Source organism: Oryctolagus cuniculus, chromosome 2 (genome assembly GCF_964237555.1).
Source record: "Oryctolagus cuniculus chromosome 2, mOryCun1.1, whole genome shotgun sequence".
Lineage (NCBI taxonomy): Eukaryota > Metazoa > Chordata > Mammalia > Lagomorpha > Leporidae > Oryctolagus > Oryctolagus cuniculus.
In genome coordinates, this window is record NC_091433.1 from 92,134,033 (window position 1) to 92,152,472 (window position 18,440).

At 58.8% G+C, this 18,440-nt stretch overlaps 1 protein-coding gene across 5 annotated transcripts in view; it reads right to left on the reverse strand.

Annotated features, from left to right (window-relative positions):
- Positions 1-13,363, reverse strand: part of ANK1 (ankyrin 1) — a 185,092-nt gene extending 171,729 nt beyond the window's left edge. For 2 of the 5 annotated variants that reach the window (XM_070068600.1, XM_070068601.1), the window contains exon 1: positions 13,014-13,275. In XM_070068600.1, the coding sequence (XP_069924701.1) occupies positions 13,014-13,139 (126 nt within the window). In that variant the 5' untranslated portion in view covers positions 13,140-13,275. Of the gene's footprint in view, positions 1-13,013 lie in introns of all 5 variants that reach the window. The other 3 variants (XM_070068598.1, XM_070068599.1, XM_070068605.1) reach the window with 2 other exon arrangements.
- Positions 13,364-18,440: the final 5,077 nt, after the last annotated feature.

Below are 18,440 nucleotides of genomic sequence, written 5' to 3' on the forward strand. Positions count from 1 at the left end.
GGCCAGCAGTGGGTTAACCACCTCGCTCTCTGTCTCTCCCTTTCTGTCGCTCTGCCTTCCCAATAAATCAATCTTCCAAGACACTGCTCAGCCTCAACAGGCAGGAACTGGGTCCCCGCCCCCTCTCAGAGAAGACATCACAGGCTGGACAAGCTGAGGACGGGCCTCCCTACCCACAGCACCGCGTGACCCATGATCAGCAGGAAGCTGTCTCACGTCCAGAGTGCTGTTGACGGTAGACACCAACGCCACTCTCTCAAACGGCATTAGAATGAAATCGCCAAGTCTCCAGGCTCAGGGTGCCTCTGACACCTCTGTAAACCCAGTGCAGCTCTAGACTTTGAAGCTAGCATGCTTTCTTCCCTTGAACTGGAGCCTGCCATCGGGTTCACATTTCCTAATTCTCCTGAGAAACCGGCAGCAACACTGGATGACCACTGCGGACCTTGAACTCAACCTTCTGTCATCCAAGGAGAGGAGCTCACTGCGTTCAAATCATACACAAGGCAACAATGCCATCAGGAGGGACCCGACTCCACCTGCTAAGTCTTACTTAGGGGCCTATATGTTATGTATGCGTTTAAATGTTTTGACTTATTTAATCGAGAGACAGAGAGCTCCCGGCCGCTGGCGCACTCCTCAAATGCCGTTAACAGTCAGGGTTTGCTGAAGCTGGGATCTGGGAACCCAATCCAGGTCTCCCACGTGGGTGGCAGGAACTCAAGCACTCAAACCATCCCCACTGTGTGCGTCAGCAGGGGCTGGGTCAGAGCTGGAGCTGAGAACTAGACAGAGGCTCTCCAACGGGGAACTCCACTAGGCCAACCTCTCGCTCCCTACAGTGGTCCATTCTTTCAAAATCTTCATTTAGGGGGCCAGTGCTATGACACAGTGGGTTAATCTTCTGCCTGCAGTGCCAGCATCCTAGAGGGCGCCGGTTGGAGTCCCGGCTGCTCCTCTTCCAACCCAGCTCTCTGCTATGGCCTGGGAAAGCAGTGGAAGATGGCCCTGGTGCTTGGGCCCCTGCACCTGCGTGGGACCTGGAGGAAGCTCCTGGCTCCTGGCTTCGGATCAGCACAGCTCTGGCCATTGAAGCCTTTTGGAGAGTGAACCAGCAGATGAGACCTCTCTCTCTCTCTCTCTCTCTCTCTCTCTCTCCTTCCCTTTCTCTCTCTATAACTCTGTCTCTCAAACAAATAAATAAATATTTAATATATATACACACACGTATTTTAAATGCAGTTCCGATGAGAAGTCAGTCCCCCATACAGGAAGACTTAAAAAGAAGTGAGGGCACACGCATCCAAAGCATCACACAGTTCTGGGTACAGCCCAGTGCAGTGCAGAGGGAAGGAAGAGAAACCGGCAAGGCAGCATGGGTGGACCAGAGGGCTTGCCCCGGAAACCCAAGGAGCAAGCCTGGCCCTGACTTAAGGGCAATCGGGAAGCCACAGCAGGACTTCCAGGAGGGAGTATCGAGATGTGATTTGCATTTCTGGAAGCTCACCCTGGCTGCAGACTGGAGTATCAGACCCAACACACACACATTTTCAAGCTGGTTGACAACGGACGGCCCAGCGCGCCAAGACCCAGCTGCCCAGACTCCTCGGGACCACGCTCCAGCTCCACTCGGAGCCAGGACACCACTACCTCCTTGGCGCCGTCACATCGCTTTGGAATTCTTCACCAAGGCTCTGACGTCATCTGCAAACTCCAGCTTTGGTCTTCGGAAGACGAGGGCCATGCAGCAGCCCGGTCACCATCTCAGACAAGCAGAACACGCTCTGTCTTGTCTCTTCTTTCTCCATGTGGCAATGTCACACAGAATGTTTGAAAATGCAGGAAAGAATTTTAAAAAGAGGAGCCGGCATTGTGGCACAGTAGGTTAAGCTGCTGCCTGCAACACCAGCATCCCACCTCAGAGCACGGGTTTGAGTCCTGGCTGCTCCACTTCCGACCCCGCTTCCTGCTAATCTGCCTGGGACAGCAGTGGAGGATGGCCCAAGTGCTTGGGTCCCTGAACCTGCATGGGAGACCCGGAAAAAGCGCCTGGCTCCTGGCTTCTGTCTGGCCCAGACCCGGCTGTTACGGCCATTTGGGGAGTGAACCAGCAGATGGAAGACCCCTCTCTCTCTCTCTCTCCCCCTCTTTCTCTCTCTGTCGCTCTTTCAAATAAATCAGCAAATCTTACTTTTCAAAGAAGGGTAAATGGGCTATGCCTCCCTCCGACCGTCTCCAGCCAGGGTGGACTTGCTTCCTGCCCAATTCCAGTCCCTTCCTTCCCTGCTTCCTCATAGCATGGTCACTTTTTTTTTTTACCTTTACTTTTGAATTTTGGCTCAACATGCAAGACTTGCGCATCATAACAGGCACAGTGCGACACTTCAGCACATACAAGACACAGCACACACCAGCCCTGGCAGGCGGCTGCCTTTCCAGTGCCTTGTCCTTTCTCTGGGTGTCACCTCCCAGCTGCCCTGTTCCAGTTGCTTATACTGGACATCACGCGTCCACCACGTGCACTCAGGCCGCCCCACTGTGCGACAAGCCCCAGAACCTGCTCCATGCACCCCACTGTGCGCCGGGACCCTTATGCAGCCTACGCCCCAGCCTCGCCTGCCTCCCTCTCACTATCTCAAGTTTAGATCATACACAGAGATACACGTATGTACTTAACTTCATACGTGTGAGAGGGACCTGCAGCACTTGTCAGCGTCTGGCTTATTTCATACGAAGATCTCCAGCTGCACCCATTTAGTTGCAAACAACAGGATTGCATCCTTTGGAAGGCAGAAGGATACCCCATGGTGTCTACACGCACATCTTCTGGATACTTCCATCAGCTTAAGGACACCCAGCTGGACCTCGTATCTTCCAGGTGAACCCACCATGAGTGCCATGGGTCCGCTGGCCGGTAACGGCCCCAGAGCAACGCGGAGCCCCGGGGGTGGGGGGTGCCACACCTGACATTCACCGCAATGCGTCCCTGTCCTGCCTTGCCGCTCCTTGCCCAGCTCAGCTGAGGTCACCCCACACCGCGTCAGGAGTCCCCGCTGATGTCTATTCACGCACGCTGCCTCCTGGACGCCGCCGCGCAGGGTCCACGCTCGGCTCCCCACAGCCGCCCACCCACGCCTGTCTGCACGGCGTCCGTCTGGAGCCCCCCCGCCGCGGCCACTGTCTCCACTCCTCCGCTGGGCCTGCACAAGCTCCACCACCCCCCTGCAGACCTGGCTTTTGCACCTGCACTCAAGCCCCTCCTTGGCTGAAGGGCAAGCTGACACCCAATCCACGGGGGAAGCCTCTCCAGGCACCGCCTCTCCGGGCCACGCCCCCTCCCAGGGCCACACCCCTCTCCAGGGCCGTGCCCCTGGCCCAAGGCTCACTCTATGGATTTCTCCCCCTGCCCTGCTCACCTCTGCCCAACTCACCTGTCCCCAAAAGAATCAGACATCCCAGGTGAGCAGAGAGGCTCACTGCGGCATCAGCACATCATTAAAAAGGACTAGGTGCGGACAGGAGGACGCTGTAATGGACAGGCGCCCCGGAGACCGAGCGGGAAGTGGAAATGAGTAGTCTGTGACACAGCCAGAGACAAGACAGCTATCCCGAGGCCTGAGCATCCACGCGGGGGCCATGGGCCTGGATAGCGACCTCAGCCAGGTCTCTCCATGAACAACCAGCTCCACTCTCCACCCAGGGCAGCTCTCCCCGAAAGCCTGTCAGTCATTCAATTGTGACTATGAGAACCCAGCAGAGCTGGGGTTGTCCCACGGGGCTCCTAGGGCCCAAAGAAGGCCGCCAAGTGCAGGGGTCCAGAGTAAGCTCTGCATTGGGCAGGTCCTAGTGGGAGCCCCAGGTCTATGTCACCCAACTACCAAGGCATTGATACTGCACACACACACCCAGCTCAGGGCACTCACACCAGACAACACACACGGCACACACACAGCTCTGAGCACTCACACCTGACAACACTCAGAACACACACCCAGCTCTGAGCACTCACACCAACAACACTCATGGCACACACACAGCCCAGCTCTGAGCACTCACACCAACAACACTCACGGCACACACAGCCAGCTCTGAGCACTCACACCAACAACACTCAGAACACACACAGCCCAGCTCTGAGCACTCACACCAACAACACTCAGAACACACACAGCCAGCTCTGAGCACTCACACCAGACAACACTCACGGCACACACACACACAGCTCTGAGCACTCACACCAACAACACTCACGGCACACACACAGCCCAGCTCTGAGCACTCACACCAGACAACACTCACGGCACACACACAGCCCAGCTCTGAGCACTCACACCAACAACGCTCACGGCACACACACAGCCCAGCTCTGAGCACTCACACCAACAACACTCAGAACACACACAGCCCAGCTCTGAGCACTCACACCAACAACACTCAGAACACACACAGCCAGCTCTGAGCACTCACACCAGACAACACTCACGGCACACACACACACAGCTCTGAGCACTCACACCAGACAACACTCACGGCACACACACAGCCAGCTCTGAGCACTCACACCAACAACACTCACGGCACACACAGCCCAGCTCTGAGCACTCACACCAACAACACTCAGAACAAACACAGCCAGCTCTGAGCACTCACACCAGACAACACTCACGGCACACACACAGCTCTGAGCACTCACACCAGACAACACTCACGGCACACACACAGCCAGCTCTGAGCACTCACACCAGACAACACTCACGGCACACACAGCCCAGCTCTGAGCACTCACACCAACAACGCTCACGGCACACACACAGCTCTGAGCACTCACACCAGACAACACTCACGGCACACACACAGCTCTGAGCACTCACACCAGACAACACTCACGGCACACACACACCCAGCTCTGAGCACTCACACCAACACTCAGAACACACACAGCCCGGCTCTGAGCACTCACACCAACAACGCTCACGGCACACACACACCCAGCTCTGAGCACTCACACCAACAACACTCACGGCACACACACACCCAGCTCTGAGCACTCACACCAACAACACTCACGGCACACACACAGCCCAGCTCTGAGCACTCACACCAACAACACTCACGGCACACACACAGCCCAGCTCTGAGCACTCACACCAACAACGCTCACGGCACACACAGCCAGCTCTGAGCACTCACACCAACAACGCTCACGGCACACACACAGCTCTGAGCACTCACACCAACAACGCTCACGGCACACACACAGCCCAGCTCTGAGCACTCACACCAACAACGCTCACGGCACACACACAGCCCAGCTCTGAGCACTCACACCAACAACACTCACGGCACACACACACCCAGCTCTGAGCACTCACACCAACAACGCTCACGGCACACACACAGCCCAGCTCTGAGCACTCACACCAGACAACACTCACGGCACACACAGCCCAGCTCTGAGCACTCACACCAGACAACACTCACGGCACACACACAGCCCAGCTCTGAGCACTCACACCAACAACGCTCACGGCACACACACAGCTCTGAGCACTCACACCTAACAACACTCACGGCACACACACCCAGCTCTGAGCACTCACACCAGACAACACTCACGGCACACACACCCAGCTCTGAGCACTCACACCAACAACACTCACGGCACACACACAGCCCAGCTCTGAGCACTCACACCAACAACACTCACGGCACACACACAGCCCAGCTCTGAGCACTCACACCAGACAACACTCACGGCACACACACCCAGCTCTGAGCACTCACACCAACAACACTCACGGCACACACACAGCCAGCTCTGAGCACTCACACCAACAACACTCACGGCACACACAGCCCAGCTCTGAGCACTCACACCAACAACACTCACGGCACACACACAGCCCAGCTCTGAGCACTCACACCAACAACGCTCACAGCACACACACACCCAGCTCTGAGCACTCACACCAACAACGCTCACGGCACACACACCCAGCTCTGAGCACTCACACCAGACAACACTCACGGCACACACACCCAACTCTGAGCACTCACACCAACAACACTCAGAACACACACAGCCAGCTCTGAGCACTCACACCAGACAACACTCACGGCACACACACACACAGCTCTGAGCACTCACACCAACAACGCTCACGGCACACACACACACAGCTCTGAGCACTCACACCTAACAACACTCACGGCACACACACACCCAGCTCTGAGCACTCACACCAACAACGCTCACGGCACACACAGCCAGCTCTGAGCACTCACACCAACAACGCTCACGGCACACACACAGCCCAGCTCTGAGCACTCACACCAACAACGCTCACGGCACACACACAGCTCTGAGCACTCACACCTAACAACACTCACGGCACACACACCCAGCTCTGAGCACTCACACCAGACAACACTCACGGCACACACACCCAGCTCTGAGCACTCACACCAACAACGCTCACGGCACACACACAGCCCAGCTCTGAGCACTCACACCAACAACACTCACGGCACACACACAGCCCAGCTCTGAGCACTCACACCAGACAACACTCACGGCACACACACAGTCAGCTCTGAGCACTCACACCAACAACACTCACGGCACACACAGCCCAGCTCTGAGCACTCACACCAACAACGCTCACAGCACACACACAGCCCAGCTCTGAGCACTCACACCAACAACGCTCACAGCACACACACACCCAGCTCTGAGCACTCACACCAACAACGCTCACGGCACACACACAGCTCTGAGCACTCACACCAGACAACACTCACGGCACACACACCCAACTCTGAGCACTCACACCAACAACACTCAGAACACACACAGCCCAGCTCTGAGCACTCACACCAACAACGCTCACGGCACACACACAGCTCTGAGCACTCACACCAGACAACACTCACGGCACACACACCCAGCTCTGAGCACTCACACCAACAACGCTCACGGCACACACACAGCCCAGCTCTGAGCACTCACACCAACAACGTTCACGGCACACACAGCCAGCTCTGAGCACTCACACCAACAACGCTCACGGCACACACACAGCCCAGCTCTGAGCACTCACACCAACAACACTCACGGCACACACACAGCCCAGCTCTGAGCACTCACACCAACAACGCTCACGGCACACACACAGCCCAGCTCTGAGCACTCACACCAACAACGCTCACGGCACACACACAGCCCAGCTCTGAGCACTCACACCAACAACGCTCACGGCACACACACAGCCCAGCTCTGAGCACTCACACCAACAACGCTCACGGCACACACAGCCAGCTCTGAGCATCTACGGCAAGCTTTCCTTTCATGGAGACTGCATTGTGTGTGCACCCTGAGATGCCATAACGGAAGGCATTCCAGCACCCGTAACACCCACTCCAGCCCGACAGACCAGGGCCTGACGGTGATGGTGTTCTCAATCTGGAATCTGCCATTGGATCCCCTTCCTCTCCACAGCTGCACGTGCCACACAGGATGTCAACCAAGACTGACGGCCCCCAACCCCACAGGGAAGCGAGAGGCCGGATCCTGGCCAGTGATGAGCACAGCTGAGACAGTGAATCTTGTCAGAGGAGAAAGCCCCGTCCTTTCTGGAGATGAAATGAGGATACAGTGTAAAGTCGCCTCTTTTCATTTACCAGTACTGAAATAATGATGCGTTGGTCTTCCTGGCCAATGCAGCACCTGCTGCAGCCCCGTGACGTGCTGTGAGACAGGAATCATGAGAATGACTGACTGAATTAACAATAACCGGTTATCAAAGATAACCCCTGAGATACATGGAGTTTCATCTTTTTTTTTTTTTTCAATTTGGGGCAGGGAACGGGGAAGAGAGAAGGAAGCTTCCACCCACCGGCTCGTCCAGAGGCTCATTCATGCACACTTTGCTGATGACAGAACCTGGGCAACTGGCTCCTGGCCCAGGACTCTGGTATACGGAGACCCTGGGGCCTTCTGAGAACAAGAAATGGAGGTAGGGCACAAAGCCGAGCTTACATGCCCCTCACAGATGGCAGCAACAGATTTTGCTTCAGCCAGAATAATCTAAGGGGGCAACATCATGTTGAGTTGGTACCAGTTCTTAGGGTCAACTCTTCCAGAGTCAAACAGAAAGACCAAAGGGTCTAGTTCAAGGTCCAGTTCAAGGTAGCTTCTAGAGCAACTTGAGCCACCCACGTGTGTTGAGCGGCTATGCACAGAGATTCAAGCGTGGGCTTCCAGGAGCTGGCATGCCACTGGAAGGGATGGGACAGGAAGTCTGGACACACGTGACAAACACAACAGGACAAAGGCTGCAGTGACGAGAAGTTCAGACAGGCAGTCAGAAGGTTTCCTTCTAGAAAGTGCGATGGGCTTTGACACGGAAGGCAGAAAAAGTGAACGTTCAGAGGTGTCACACAGACACGCACATACGCGCACACACACGCGTACACACACACGGGATGGGCCAGCATACACGGAGCGTGCATGGCACTAAGCATCCATCCACTTAGTGTCTGCTCCTGCTTATTGGAAGGAAGAGAAAAAAAACTAGTGTTGTTGAAAAGTACAGCCTTGTGAGCAGACATTTGGCCTAGAAGTTCATTGCTCACATGCCCGATCGCAGGGCTTGGGTTCAAGTCCCAGCTCTGCTGCTGATTCAGCTTCCTGCTAATAGGTGGCAGCTTCAAGAAATGGGGTTCTTGCCCTTGATGTGGGAGACCTGCACTGAGTTCCAACTCCTGACTTGAGTCCTGGCCCAGTCCCAGCCATAACAGGCATTTGGGGAGATGACCATTGGATGGGTGCTCTCTGTCTGTCTGTCTGCCTCTCACACAAATAAACGAGTGCCTTATGGAGAGGAAACGGTGCAGAACTGGTGAGCCAGAGACTTTGTCGCTGGGAGCCAGAGAGACAGAGAGAGCCTGGGGTTGGCTCAGTTCCTTCAAGGGGAGGTCAGCGGTTCTGGGCCGCCCAGTGCAAACTGCAGAGGCACAAATGAGGGGTCACAGCTCCTCGGCTCTCCCGGGCTCATTTGTGGCTGGGCAGTTACGGGAACTCCCAGGGTACAGCTCCCCGAGCTGCTACCACCTCTGCAGCGGTGAAGGAGGGTCAGGGCTGGACAGGAGGCTCCCCACGTGCTGAGATAAGAAGAAACAGCAGAGCAGGGTCAGCAGCAGCGGGGTATGCCTAGGGACTTGTGAGTCGTCGATTGAACTTTTCATGCTTTGTGTGCTATGCACAATGATGCCATGCAGATCCCAACAGCAGTTCATGCCGCGGCACAGATCAGCCAAGCAGTGCCGCGCACACAGGATCCCGGGGTGAGAGAATGCCGGGTGGAGCACTGGTCTCTTTCAACCTGCCCGATATTCCTTGGATCACCCTCTGCACTCACTGCAGAGGCTGTTTGCACACGGGAGCGGCAGACCAACAAGACTGTCCTGCTTAACTTTCCACCTCCACCTGCTCCGGCTCCCACCCCCCCTCCACCCTGCCCTTGTGCTCAGCCCAGCTTTGAGGTCTCCAGGCTCCTGCGGGTCCTCCCCAAATCTCCTCCCAGGGATCCCCATCAATGGGTCGACCAAAGACACGGCTCTGGCTCCCAGGCACACACCCTTCCTCCATCCCTAGCTGTAAAGACTTGGGCCCTCAGGGCCTGTGCAAACACCACAGACCTCCTGATCGACATTTAGACAACCGCAGGCCCTGGAAGGACCCAGCCACACGCGTGGTGGTGGAATCCCCAGCACAGAAGAGGAGACAGAACCGCTGCCCGCCTCCAACCCTGACTGCTTCGCGAGAGATGGGAAAAGACAGGAAGGTCGGGCTTCCTTCCAGGGCCCCCAAAAGTCAACCAGTGAGTGCACTGTTCACCCCAGTAACAGGCAGGCAAGCAGAAACAAAGATCAACTCGTCGCTCCATGGAATCATTCATCCCAGAAGCATCCATGGCGTGTTGCTTGTGTGCCAGACACTGTCGGGTCCACAGCTACACCTCGCCTTTCCCTTCGCCTGGGCCACAGGGTCGTGCAGGTGGACAAGGAGGCAGGGAACAGCGGCCGAGTGGGTGGCTCCCTCCTCTCCCTCTGTGTCTCCCACCCCTTCGCCCGCTGCTCCTGCCCTGAATTCTGCCCCCTTCCCACCTTCTGCCTCGCGCTCTCTCCAACCACCCGCTCCTCCTCTCCTTACTCCTCACCCCGGCTCCGGGTGAACATGAAAAGCACACACATGCTTGTGCCGAGGGCTTCCGCAGCTCTCGAAAGCTGCGATTCTGGATACAAATGCCTGCTTTACACACGCGCTGCGGCTTACTTATTTCATACACGCCCGCCTTCAGAGGCAGGACGACTTAGCAAGGCCATCGATGCTGGGTTTTTGTTTGTTTTCGTTTCAAGCTGCAGCTGCAATGCTAAGCACCTGAACTAGCCCAGCTGGAAAACTGAATGGAGCCCACAGGACTGCAAGCATTGCCAGAGCGCCAGCCTCAGCTCAGTTCCCTGTGTCGAGGTGGCTTCCATCTGTGTCATCACAATCAGCCTCTGCCACTCCCCCACTGCCACCCCCGCCATCACACAGCGCCCTGGGCGAGCGCCTTCCCACACAAGACCATCAACTACAGAAACCGCAGCCACCGCGGAACTTACAACCGCGAGGATCTCTACAAACCAGAGGACACGCTCCTGCCCCGTCAGTCCCCGCGAAGTAGGTTACCCACGGGACAAACGCCTTCGCTTTCGGTCAGCCCCCCACCGCCACCACCATGCCCCTGGCTCAGCCACACGGGAGCTAGAACGGAAGGCTGGTCTGCAGGTCTGAAATTCTCTCTCTCCGTGCTGACCCAGGAAAGAAAGGCGCAGGACCCGGCAGCCCCTCTGCACTCTCGACTGCTCGGGGCTGGCTTTTAATACGCTTTGCCTTGGGAAATGACTGCCTCCAGGAAAACTGGGTTGAGTTAGACTTCACCTCACATGAACCTTCAGGTTAACCCCCAGCGCTCTGCTCAACCAATCCCCACGTGAACTTCAACTGCTCCCGTCTGCAATGCCCTCCCCCCACCCCACATTGCCTCCAAGGGCCTTCTGCCTTCTTACGACTTTACATTTTGCTGTGAATTTGAACTCTGTCCTCCGAGATGGCTCTCCAGCCCAGCCTGATGGCTTTGAGGACTCCCAATCATGATCGAGTACATAGGAAGCATCCCAAGACTCTCCCCCCCAATAGCAGGTCACCCCACACCCAAAGAATCAGTCTTCAAGTTTGCCATCATGGCTCACACTTTGAATTAAGATTTCCTTCCAACCGTATCAACCACAGCACCCAGGAAGCTGCATGAAACACGGAAAACCTGTACGGAAGAGTTCTGGACCTCGCTGGCGCAGTACGTATGCTGTGACCTGCTAGTAAAACAAAACAACGCAACTGGGGCAGAGGGGAGCACGCCATCACCCAGCACCGTGGAATGGAAACAACGTTTACCAAAAACGCCCAGGTAAAAACCAAAGAAGCCAAAAGAACACTGAAATCGCCCCCTCTAGTACATGTCTTGGAGACGGTCGGATCCCCAGTCCTATTCAAGGGAGGGGCACAGACTTGGGGAGGGCATTGAGGAGGAGGAGGGGTGGTTCTGTTTTGACAACTGGATCAAGAGCGTCAAGGAGGAAACTGGAGAGAGTGGGAGGAAAACCCTGGGTGAGCAGTTTGGAGAGGCTCCCCTGGGCTCCTGGGTGACAAGGGAGGCAAGCATGTCCCACCAGGAAGCTGACATCCCTGCCAAGGAAGTGGGTGAACAGACCCCATGCCCCCCCACCCCGCTCCCCCAGAGTGGCCCTGGCAGTGCAGACCCCAGCAGGGGCCCGCCAGGAGGTTCCCTCTCCAAGTCTGATTCACTGGTGGGCTTGGGGGGGGGGGCTTCTTGTGGGTCCTGCTAAAGCAGCGGTGCCTTTGCAAAACTACTATTTATACAAGGCGGCTCTCGCACAGCCACGTCCGGGGGGCTGCGTTCTGCCCCTCCGTCTCAGCTCCAGGAGATGGCTGGATGTGCTCTCCTGCTGGCCAGCCGCATGGGACCCACGCTCTGTGCCAGGCAGCCAGCTCCAAACTTCTTTCTCAGAATGAGGCAATTTCAGAAAAAGAAGAAGGAGAAAAAACCTGCTTCCTTCTTAACCAAGGCCTGCGCCCCTGTCCATGCCCTGGTCAAGGAGCTTGGCGGCCAGGACAATGCCTGCTCCGGTCACGGTGGCTCCCGGAGCCAGGGCTCAGCTCCATCCCCCGATCTCACAGGGACATCCCTGGACCCCTTTGCTGGAGCCCCGGGCCTGTTCACTGTCCTCCCTGTGGGCACAGCCAACGGTGCTTCTAAGCAGAGGTGCTTCCATCAGGGGGTAGGAGACGACCCCAGACCCAGACAGGAAGTGCAGAAAGCGGCAACAGTGGCTTGGGGCGGGGGGGGGGGGGGGGTCTGCATCCCTGCGCCCTTCCTCACGGCCGCCTGACGCCTGCCCGCAGGCAGGACTGTCCTCTGCCCAGGCCCTCAGGCCAGGCCGGCCAGCACCTGTGCCTGGTTGCAAAGGCACGTCCCCAGCGCGCCGATGGGCTGCCCTCGCAGAGTGACAGCAACACCACACGCTGTCAATGCGGCGAGGGGGCGCCTTCCCTTTCACCGCGGGACCCCGGGGTGTCGGGGAACGGTCAGGCAAGGGCAGCGACCGCTCGGGCGGGAGCGACCTGCGCAGGGTGCTCCCGCGCCGGAGAGGAAGAGGGGGCTCACCGGCCGAGGTGCCGGGCGGAGCGGCGCCAACCGGCTCTCCCGCAAAGCCCGAGGGGCAGCGCAGCCAAGCCCACCGCCGCCCGCGGGGGAACCGGGAAAAGTTGGTCCCGGAACCGCGCCGGCCGCCGGCCTCTGTCCAAGGTGCTGAGCGGCCCCGCGCGCCCCGCGCCCCGGCTCGCCCCGCGCCCTCCCGCGCGCCCGGGCTGCCGGGCCCCCTCCTACCTTCTTCTTTCGGTCGCGGGAGCGGTTCCTGCGCTTCCTGCTTGATTCCTCTTTCTCCTTCTGCTCCTGCAGGGCCTGCGCCTCGATGTCTTTGATCTTCTTGAGCTGTTTGGCCGCTTGAGCCATGGCGGGCCCCTGCGCTCCGGCCCCCGCACTCGGCGAGCCTGGCGGCGACCCCCGTCGCGAGCAGCAGGACGAAGAGGGGTCCCCGCGCTCCGCAGGGCGGGAGCTTCTCCCCGGCGCAGGGAGGCGGCCGCGGGGCGCGCGGAGGACGAGGCGCGGCGGCTCCCGCGGCCGCGGATGGCGCCTCCCGCCGCGGCCGCAGCGCGCTCGCCGGCGCCCGGGACGGGCTCTGGGCACGGCCCCGCCGCCTCCCCGCGCTGCCGCCCTCCTCCCTCCGTCCTCCCCGCCTCTCCTGCGGCGGCGGCGGCGGCGGCGCGGGGCGGGGGCGGGGAGGCGGCTCGTACTGCGGCGAGCGGGCCGCGGAGGGGGCGGGCCCGTCCCGGAACGCGGGAGGGCGCGCGGGCCGCTCGCGGGCCGGGCCCCGCGGCCAGACGGAGGTGGGCGCGCCGGCGGCCGGGCTGGCGCATCGCGAGGGGCGGCCGGGGGTCCTCACGGGTTGCGGGAGGTGGTGGTGGTGGTGGTGGTGTTCCTCAGGATGCCACGCGCGCTGCCCGCGCCGTCGCGCCGCGGAGAACAAAGGCGGCCGCCCCCACGCTGCGGGGTGCACCGGAGGGACTGGGGGCTTGCGGTGACCCCGCGGACCCGCGCTCCCGGCCGCGTCGTGGGCGCCCGAGAGGGGGCGCGGCGGAGCGGGCCAGGACCGGGCTCGGGGCGCCCCCGGGCGGCAGCCGCTGCGGCGAGGAGCCCCGCTCCGGGCGTGATTTGCCAGCTTCTAAGCGTGTGCGGCGTTTCGTCTGTGTATTCACAGTTTCAGACAGAAAACGCGCCCGAGATCAAGGGAGAGGCTCCGTGCACCTGCAGGCCCCGCGCCCCGGCCGCCTGCAGCCGCGGGAGCCGCCGCGAGCCTCGGGCTCAGCCAAGCCGCCCTGGTCCCTGGTGGCGCCGGCCCCTGCTGTCCACCCATCCCGCGGGACCGAGTGCCGCTTCCACGCAGGGCTCAGGAGGGAGCCGTGGGCCGAGTTGTGCTTCTGCCGCCTGAACCAGGGCTTGTTGTGGAGCCCACCCAGGGCGCGCCTCCCCACCGCACCCCCTCCTCGGCCTGCGCCCCCGCCCGCCCACATCCCCCTCCCAGGGGCCGCCTGCCTCGGCTTTGAACCCTGTCGTTGTCCGCGACCGGGTCCTCTTGTCACTCCGTGCAGAATGTCCAGTCACGGGGTCTGAGGCTGGCTTTCATTTGTATTTTTAAAAAAATTTAAGGCACTGCTAAAATTAATTTTAATAATCTATTTTAATTCAAGATCCAAAATGCCATTTCCACATGCAATCTATATAAAACTGTCAGTGAGATGGTTCACCTTCTTTTACTCTGCATTTTCAAAAATTTGGTGTGCACTTCACACAGCAGCGCTCGCTCTCTCTCTCTCTCTCTCTGCCTCTCCCCTCTCTGTAACTCTGCCCAGTGCCACAGCCAGTGGGTGCTGAGTTCAAGTGTGAGCCCAGAAAGCTCTGGGATGCAAGAATGGAGAGGCTGAAACAGAATCACAGAGGGACACCCTAGGGGGCCACCCTGGGTTCTGCACGTGGAGCCCAAGCCCTCTCCTGTGCACCTGCTCTGCCTCCGGCCTCCTAGCCCTCCTCTTTGAGTGCTTCCCCGTGGCAATGTCAGGAGTTCATAGCCAAGGTCAACCCTGCTGGCATATTAATTCTCGCACATCCCAGGGTGGGATGGAAAGAGATAAAAGGGCATGCAAGCCGAGGTGTTGAGAGAAAGCAGAAAAACAGGAAGACATTTGGCTTCGTCTTGCAGGTGCTGGAATGCAATTCATGTGTTTGCTGAGGCTGAGCTGGCCCTCAGAGCCAGGGCCCACACATTCTCCTGGCCGCCGAGACCCCCACGGCCCCCTGGTTCTCCTCCTGCCTCCACAAGGCTCCCTTTTAGGGGCTCATTAATAAAAACTTCTATTTTGAATGTTCCAAACACAAAGACATGATGAATGTTGGAGCTGACGGATGTGGATCCAAATACCACCACGCGCTCCATAAATAAGTAGAATTATTGCGGTCTGTTAAAATCGTGAAAGTAATGCTTTTAAAATAAAGCAAGCGGATGTTAAACAATCAATCAACGACAACGTGGACCCTAGACCCATTGCCAGTTCATTCCTTCCTGCCTTGGTGTCCACGGGAGCGGCCACACAGCTGGTTTTCACTGGTGTCCTATGGCCGCAGCGAGGAGCTGAGTGGAGCCAGGGGCCCCCTGCACAGTGCCATAGGGAGACACGGTCATCAGCGTCCCCTCTTGTCTGAGTCCCCAGTGATGGCATCTTCGGTCACTCAGCCGCCCTCACCACACTCCATGGGGTTCTTCTCACAGACCAGCGCCCCAGCTGGGCCGTACACTGAAGTCATCCCTCTGGAAAAGGCAAGTTCCGGGTCTGCAGACGAGGGCTACACCCTGGCCGGTCTGCCCCACCACCAGTATCGCCCTTCCCAGAACACCCGGCTTATGGGCAGACGCACCTGTGTCTCCCACATGGGTGACAGGGCCCAAGCACTTGGGCCATCTTCTGCTGCGTTTCCCAGGCCATTAGCAGGGAGCTGGGTTGGACTGGAAGTGGAGCAGCCAGGATTTGAACTGGCAACCATGTAGGATGCGGGCATTACTGGTGGCTTCACCCGCTGTGCAATAATGCCAGTCTCTTTTGTGGCTGAATAGTTTTTTTTTTAAGATTTATTTATTTATTTGAAAGAGTTACACAGAGAGAGAAGGAGAGGGGGAGAGGGGGAGAGGGGGAGAGGGGGAGAGGGGGGGGAGAGAGAGAGAGAGAGAGAGAGAGGTCTTCCATCTGCTGGTTCACTCCCTATTTGGTCACAATGGCCAGAGCTACGCCAATGTGAAGTCAGGATCCAGGAGCTTCTTCAGGGTCTTCCACGCAGGTGCAGGGGCCCAAGGACTTGGGCCATCTTATTTATTTATTTATTTTTTTATTTTTTATTTTTTTTGACAGGCAGAGTGGACAGTGAGAGAGAGAGACAGAGAGAAAGGTCTTCCTTTGCCGTTGGTTCACCCTCCAATGGCCGCCGCGGCCGGCACGCTGCGGCCGGCGCACCAAGCTGATCCGAAGCCAGGAGCCAGGTGCTTCTCCTGGTCTCCCATGGGGTGCAGTGCCCAAGCACTTGGGCCATCCTCCACTGCACTCCCGGGCCACAGCAGAGAGCTGGCCTGGAAGAGGGGCAACCGGGACAGAATCCGGCGCCCCTACCGGGACTAGAACCCGGTGTGCCGGCGCTGCAAGGCGGAGGATTAGCCTAGTGAGCTGCAGCGCCAGCCCAATATGTTTTTGAAAGATTCATTTATTTACGTATTTGAAAGGCAGTGTTACACAGAGAGGAGAGACTGAGATTTTTTTCCATCCTCTGGTTCACTCCCCAGATGGGTACAACACGTCCAGGTCTGGCCCAGGCTGAAGCCAGGAGCCTGGAAGTCCACCTGGGTCTCCCAAGTGGGCAGCAGGGGGCCCAGGGACTTGGGCCGTCTTCTGCTTTCCTAGGCGCATTAACAGGGATCCAGACGGGAAGTGGAGCAACCAGAATTTGAACTGGCATCTGTCCCCCACCCAAGTGCCCACTTCCTTTAAAGCAGCGGTCATGGTGCTGGCATTCTGGCACAGCTGGTTCGGAGTACCGGTTCGAGTCCCAGCTGCTCCACTTCCGATCCAGCTCCCTGCTAATGCACGGGGAAGGTAGTGGAGCATGGCCCAAGTCCTTGGGGTGGGGTCTGCTGCCCCCCACCCCAGCATGGGAGAGTCAGGTGGAGTTCTCAGCTCCTGGCTTTGGCCTGGCCCAGCACTGGCTGTTGTAGCCGTTTGAGGATAACGAAGCTGCACCTGTGTTGTGTGCATCGTTAGCTGACATGCACAGGTACCGGGAGCTAGGACAGCAGCATCTTTGGGGGATACACTACTCACTTCCCTGCTCCAGGAAGGCCCCCAGGGATGCTCCCAGGGCCCCCTCTCCTGCTTGGTACCCCTCACTGCCGTCCTTAGATCCCAAGCTCTGGGTCAGACTCAGTGCACCGTCCCCTCCCCAGCAGGGCAGCTGCTCCAAGAAGGCCTGAGACCCAGAGACTCTTCCCCGACCCCAGAGAGAGCACCCCAGACTCTTCCCCGACCCCAGCTCATATTGCACCCCTGCTGGCCCCCAGGTACCCACAGTGCACGCACCGGGGTGACCAGCACAAAGGGGCCGCCAGGCCAGGATGGGCCTCTGACAGGGTGTGTCAGTGTCACCAGCAGCCCTGTGCCTGGAGGGGACTGGGAGGCCACAGCAGCCCCCAGCCGGGGGGAGGGGGAGGAGGGGGGAGGGATGAGTCAGCAGGAGCCCAGGAGCGGTGGCTGCTCAGAGAAGGAGCAGACAGGTTCTGTCTGCAGAACTGGGTCAGGTGGCTCCTCTGAAGACACACAGAGGCAGGGCCGGGCGCTGCCACTCCTCCTCTCCGCCCCAGCAAGCACAGTGGAGAGGGGCGGGGAGAGGCAAGTCCATCCCTGCACTCAAAGGCCCCCTCTTGCTTTCCAGCCGTTTGCCCTCACTCCTTTTGCTGGGTGCTCCTGCCCAATTCCTCACCTCCCATTCCCCTGCAGCCCCCACCACCTCCCCCAGAGGTGGCTCCTGGCCCATCTGCAGCATGGACGGGGCGGGAGTGGGGGGAGCAGAGCGAATGGTGTCCTCGCCTCCAGCCCAGGATCCCCGTGGCCGTGCAGCCACCACGCCAGCCTGGGTGCACCTCCCGCCTTTCAGTGCAGGGTGCCCTGGGCGTGCGTGGGGGGCGTGGACCACAGTTCTCCCCCACACCCACACTCTGGTGCTCTCGTGGGCCACACGGGTTTACACGCCCACTGGACAGCGTCCACAGCTGCACGCGCCCACGGAGCCATGTGCCATGTCCAGCCGTGGACCTGACCCCTCCTGCCGGATTCTGGCAGGTTTCTCCGTGCGCAGGGCGGAGTCCCCTGCTCCCCACACCGCTCGTCTCATCGTCTCGTCCATCCCTTCCCCGTCTTTCAGAACAGAAGCCACTGCTTGCCGGCCGTTCGGCTCTTCTCTTTCAATCACATCCCTCGTGTGAACTTGTCAGCCGGTCCCATGCACGTGGCCTTCAGACTACATCCGGAAGTCCACCCTCTGCCTGCACCCTTCCCACACCACCGCCATCCGGCGCACACCTGGAGCACCTAACAGCCCACTGACTGCTGTCTGAGAATCCACCTGTCTCCCTCCAAGCCAACAGCCAGCAAAATCCTGAGT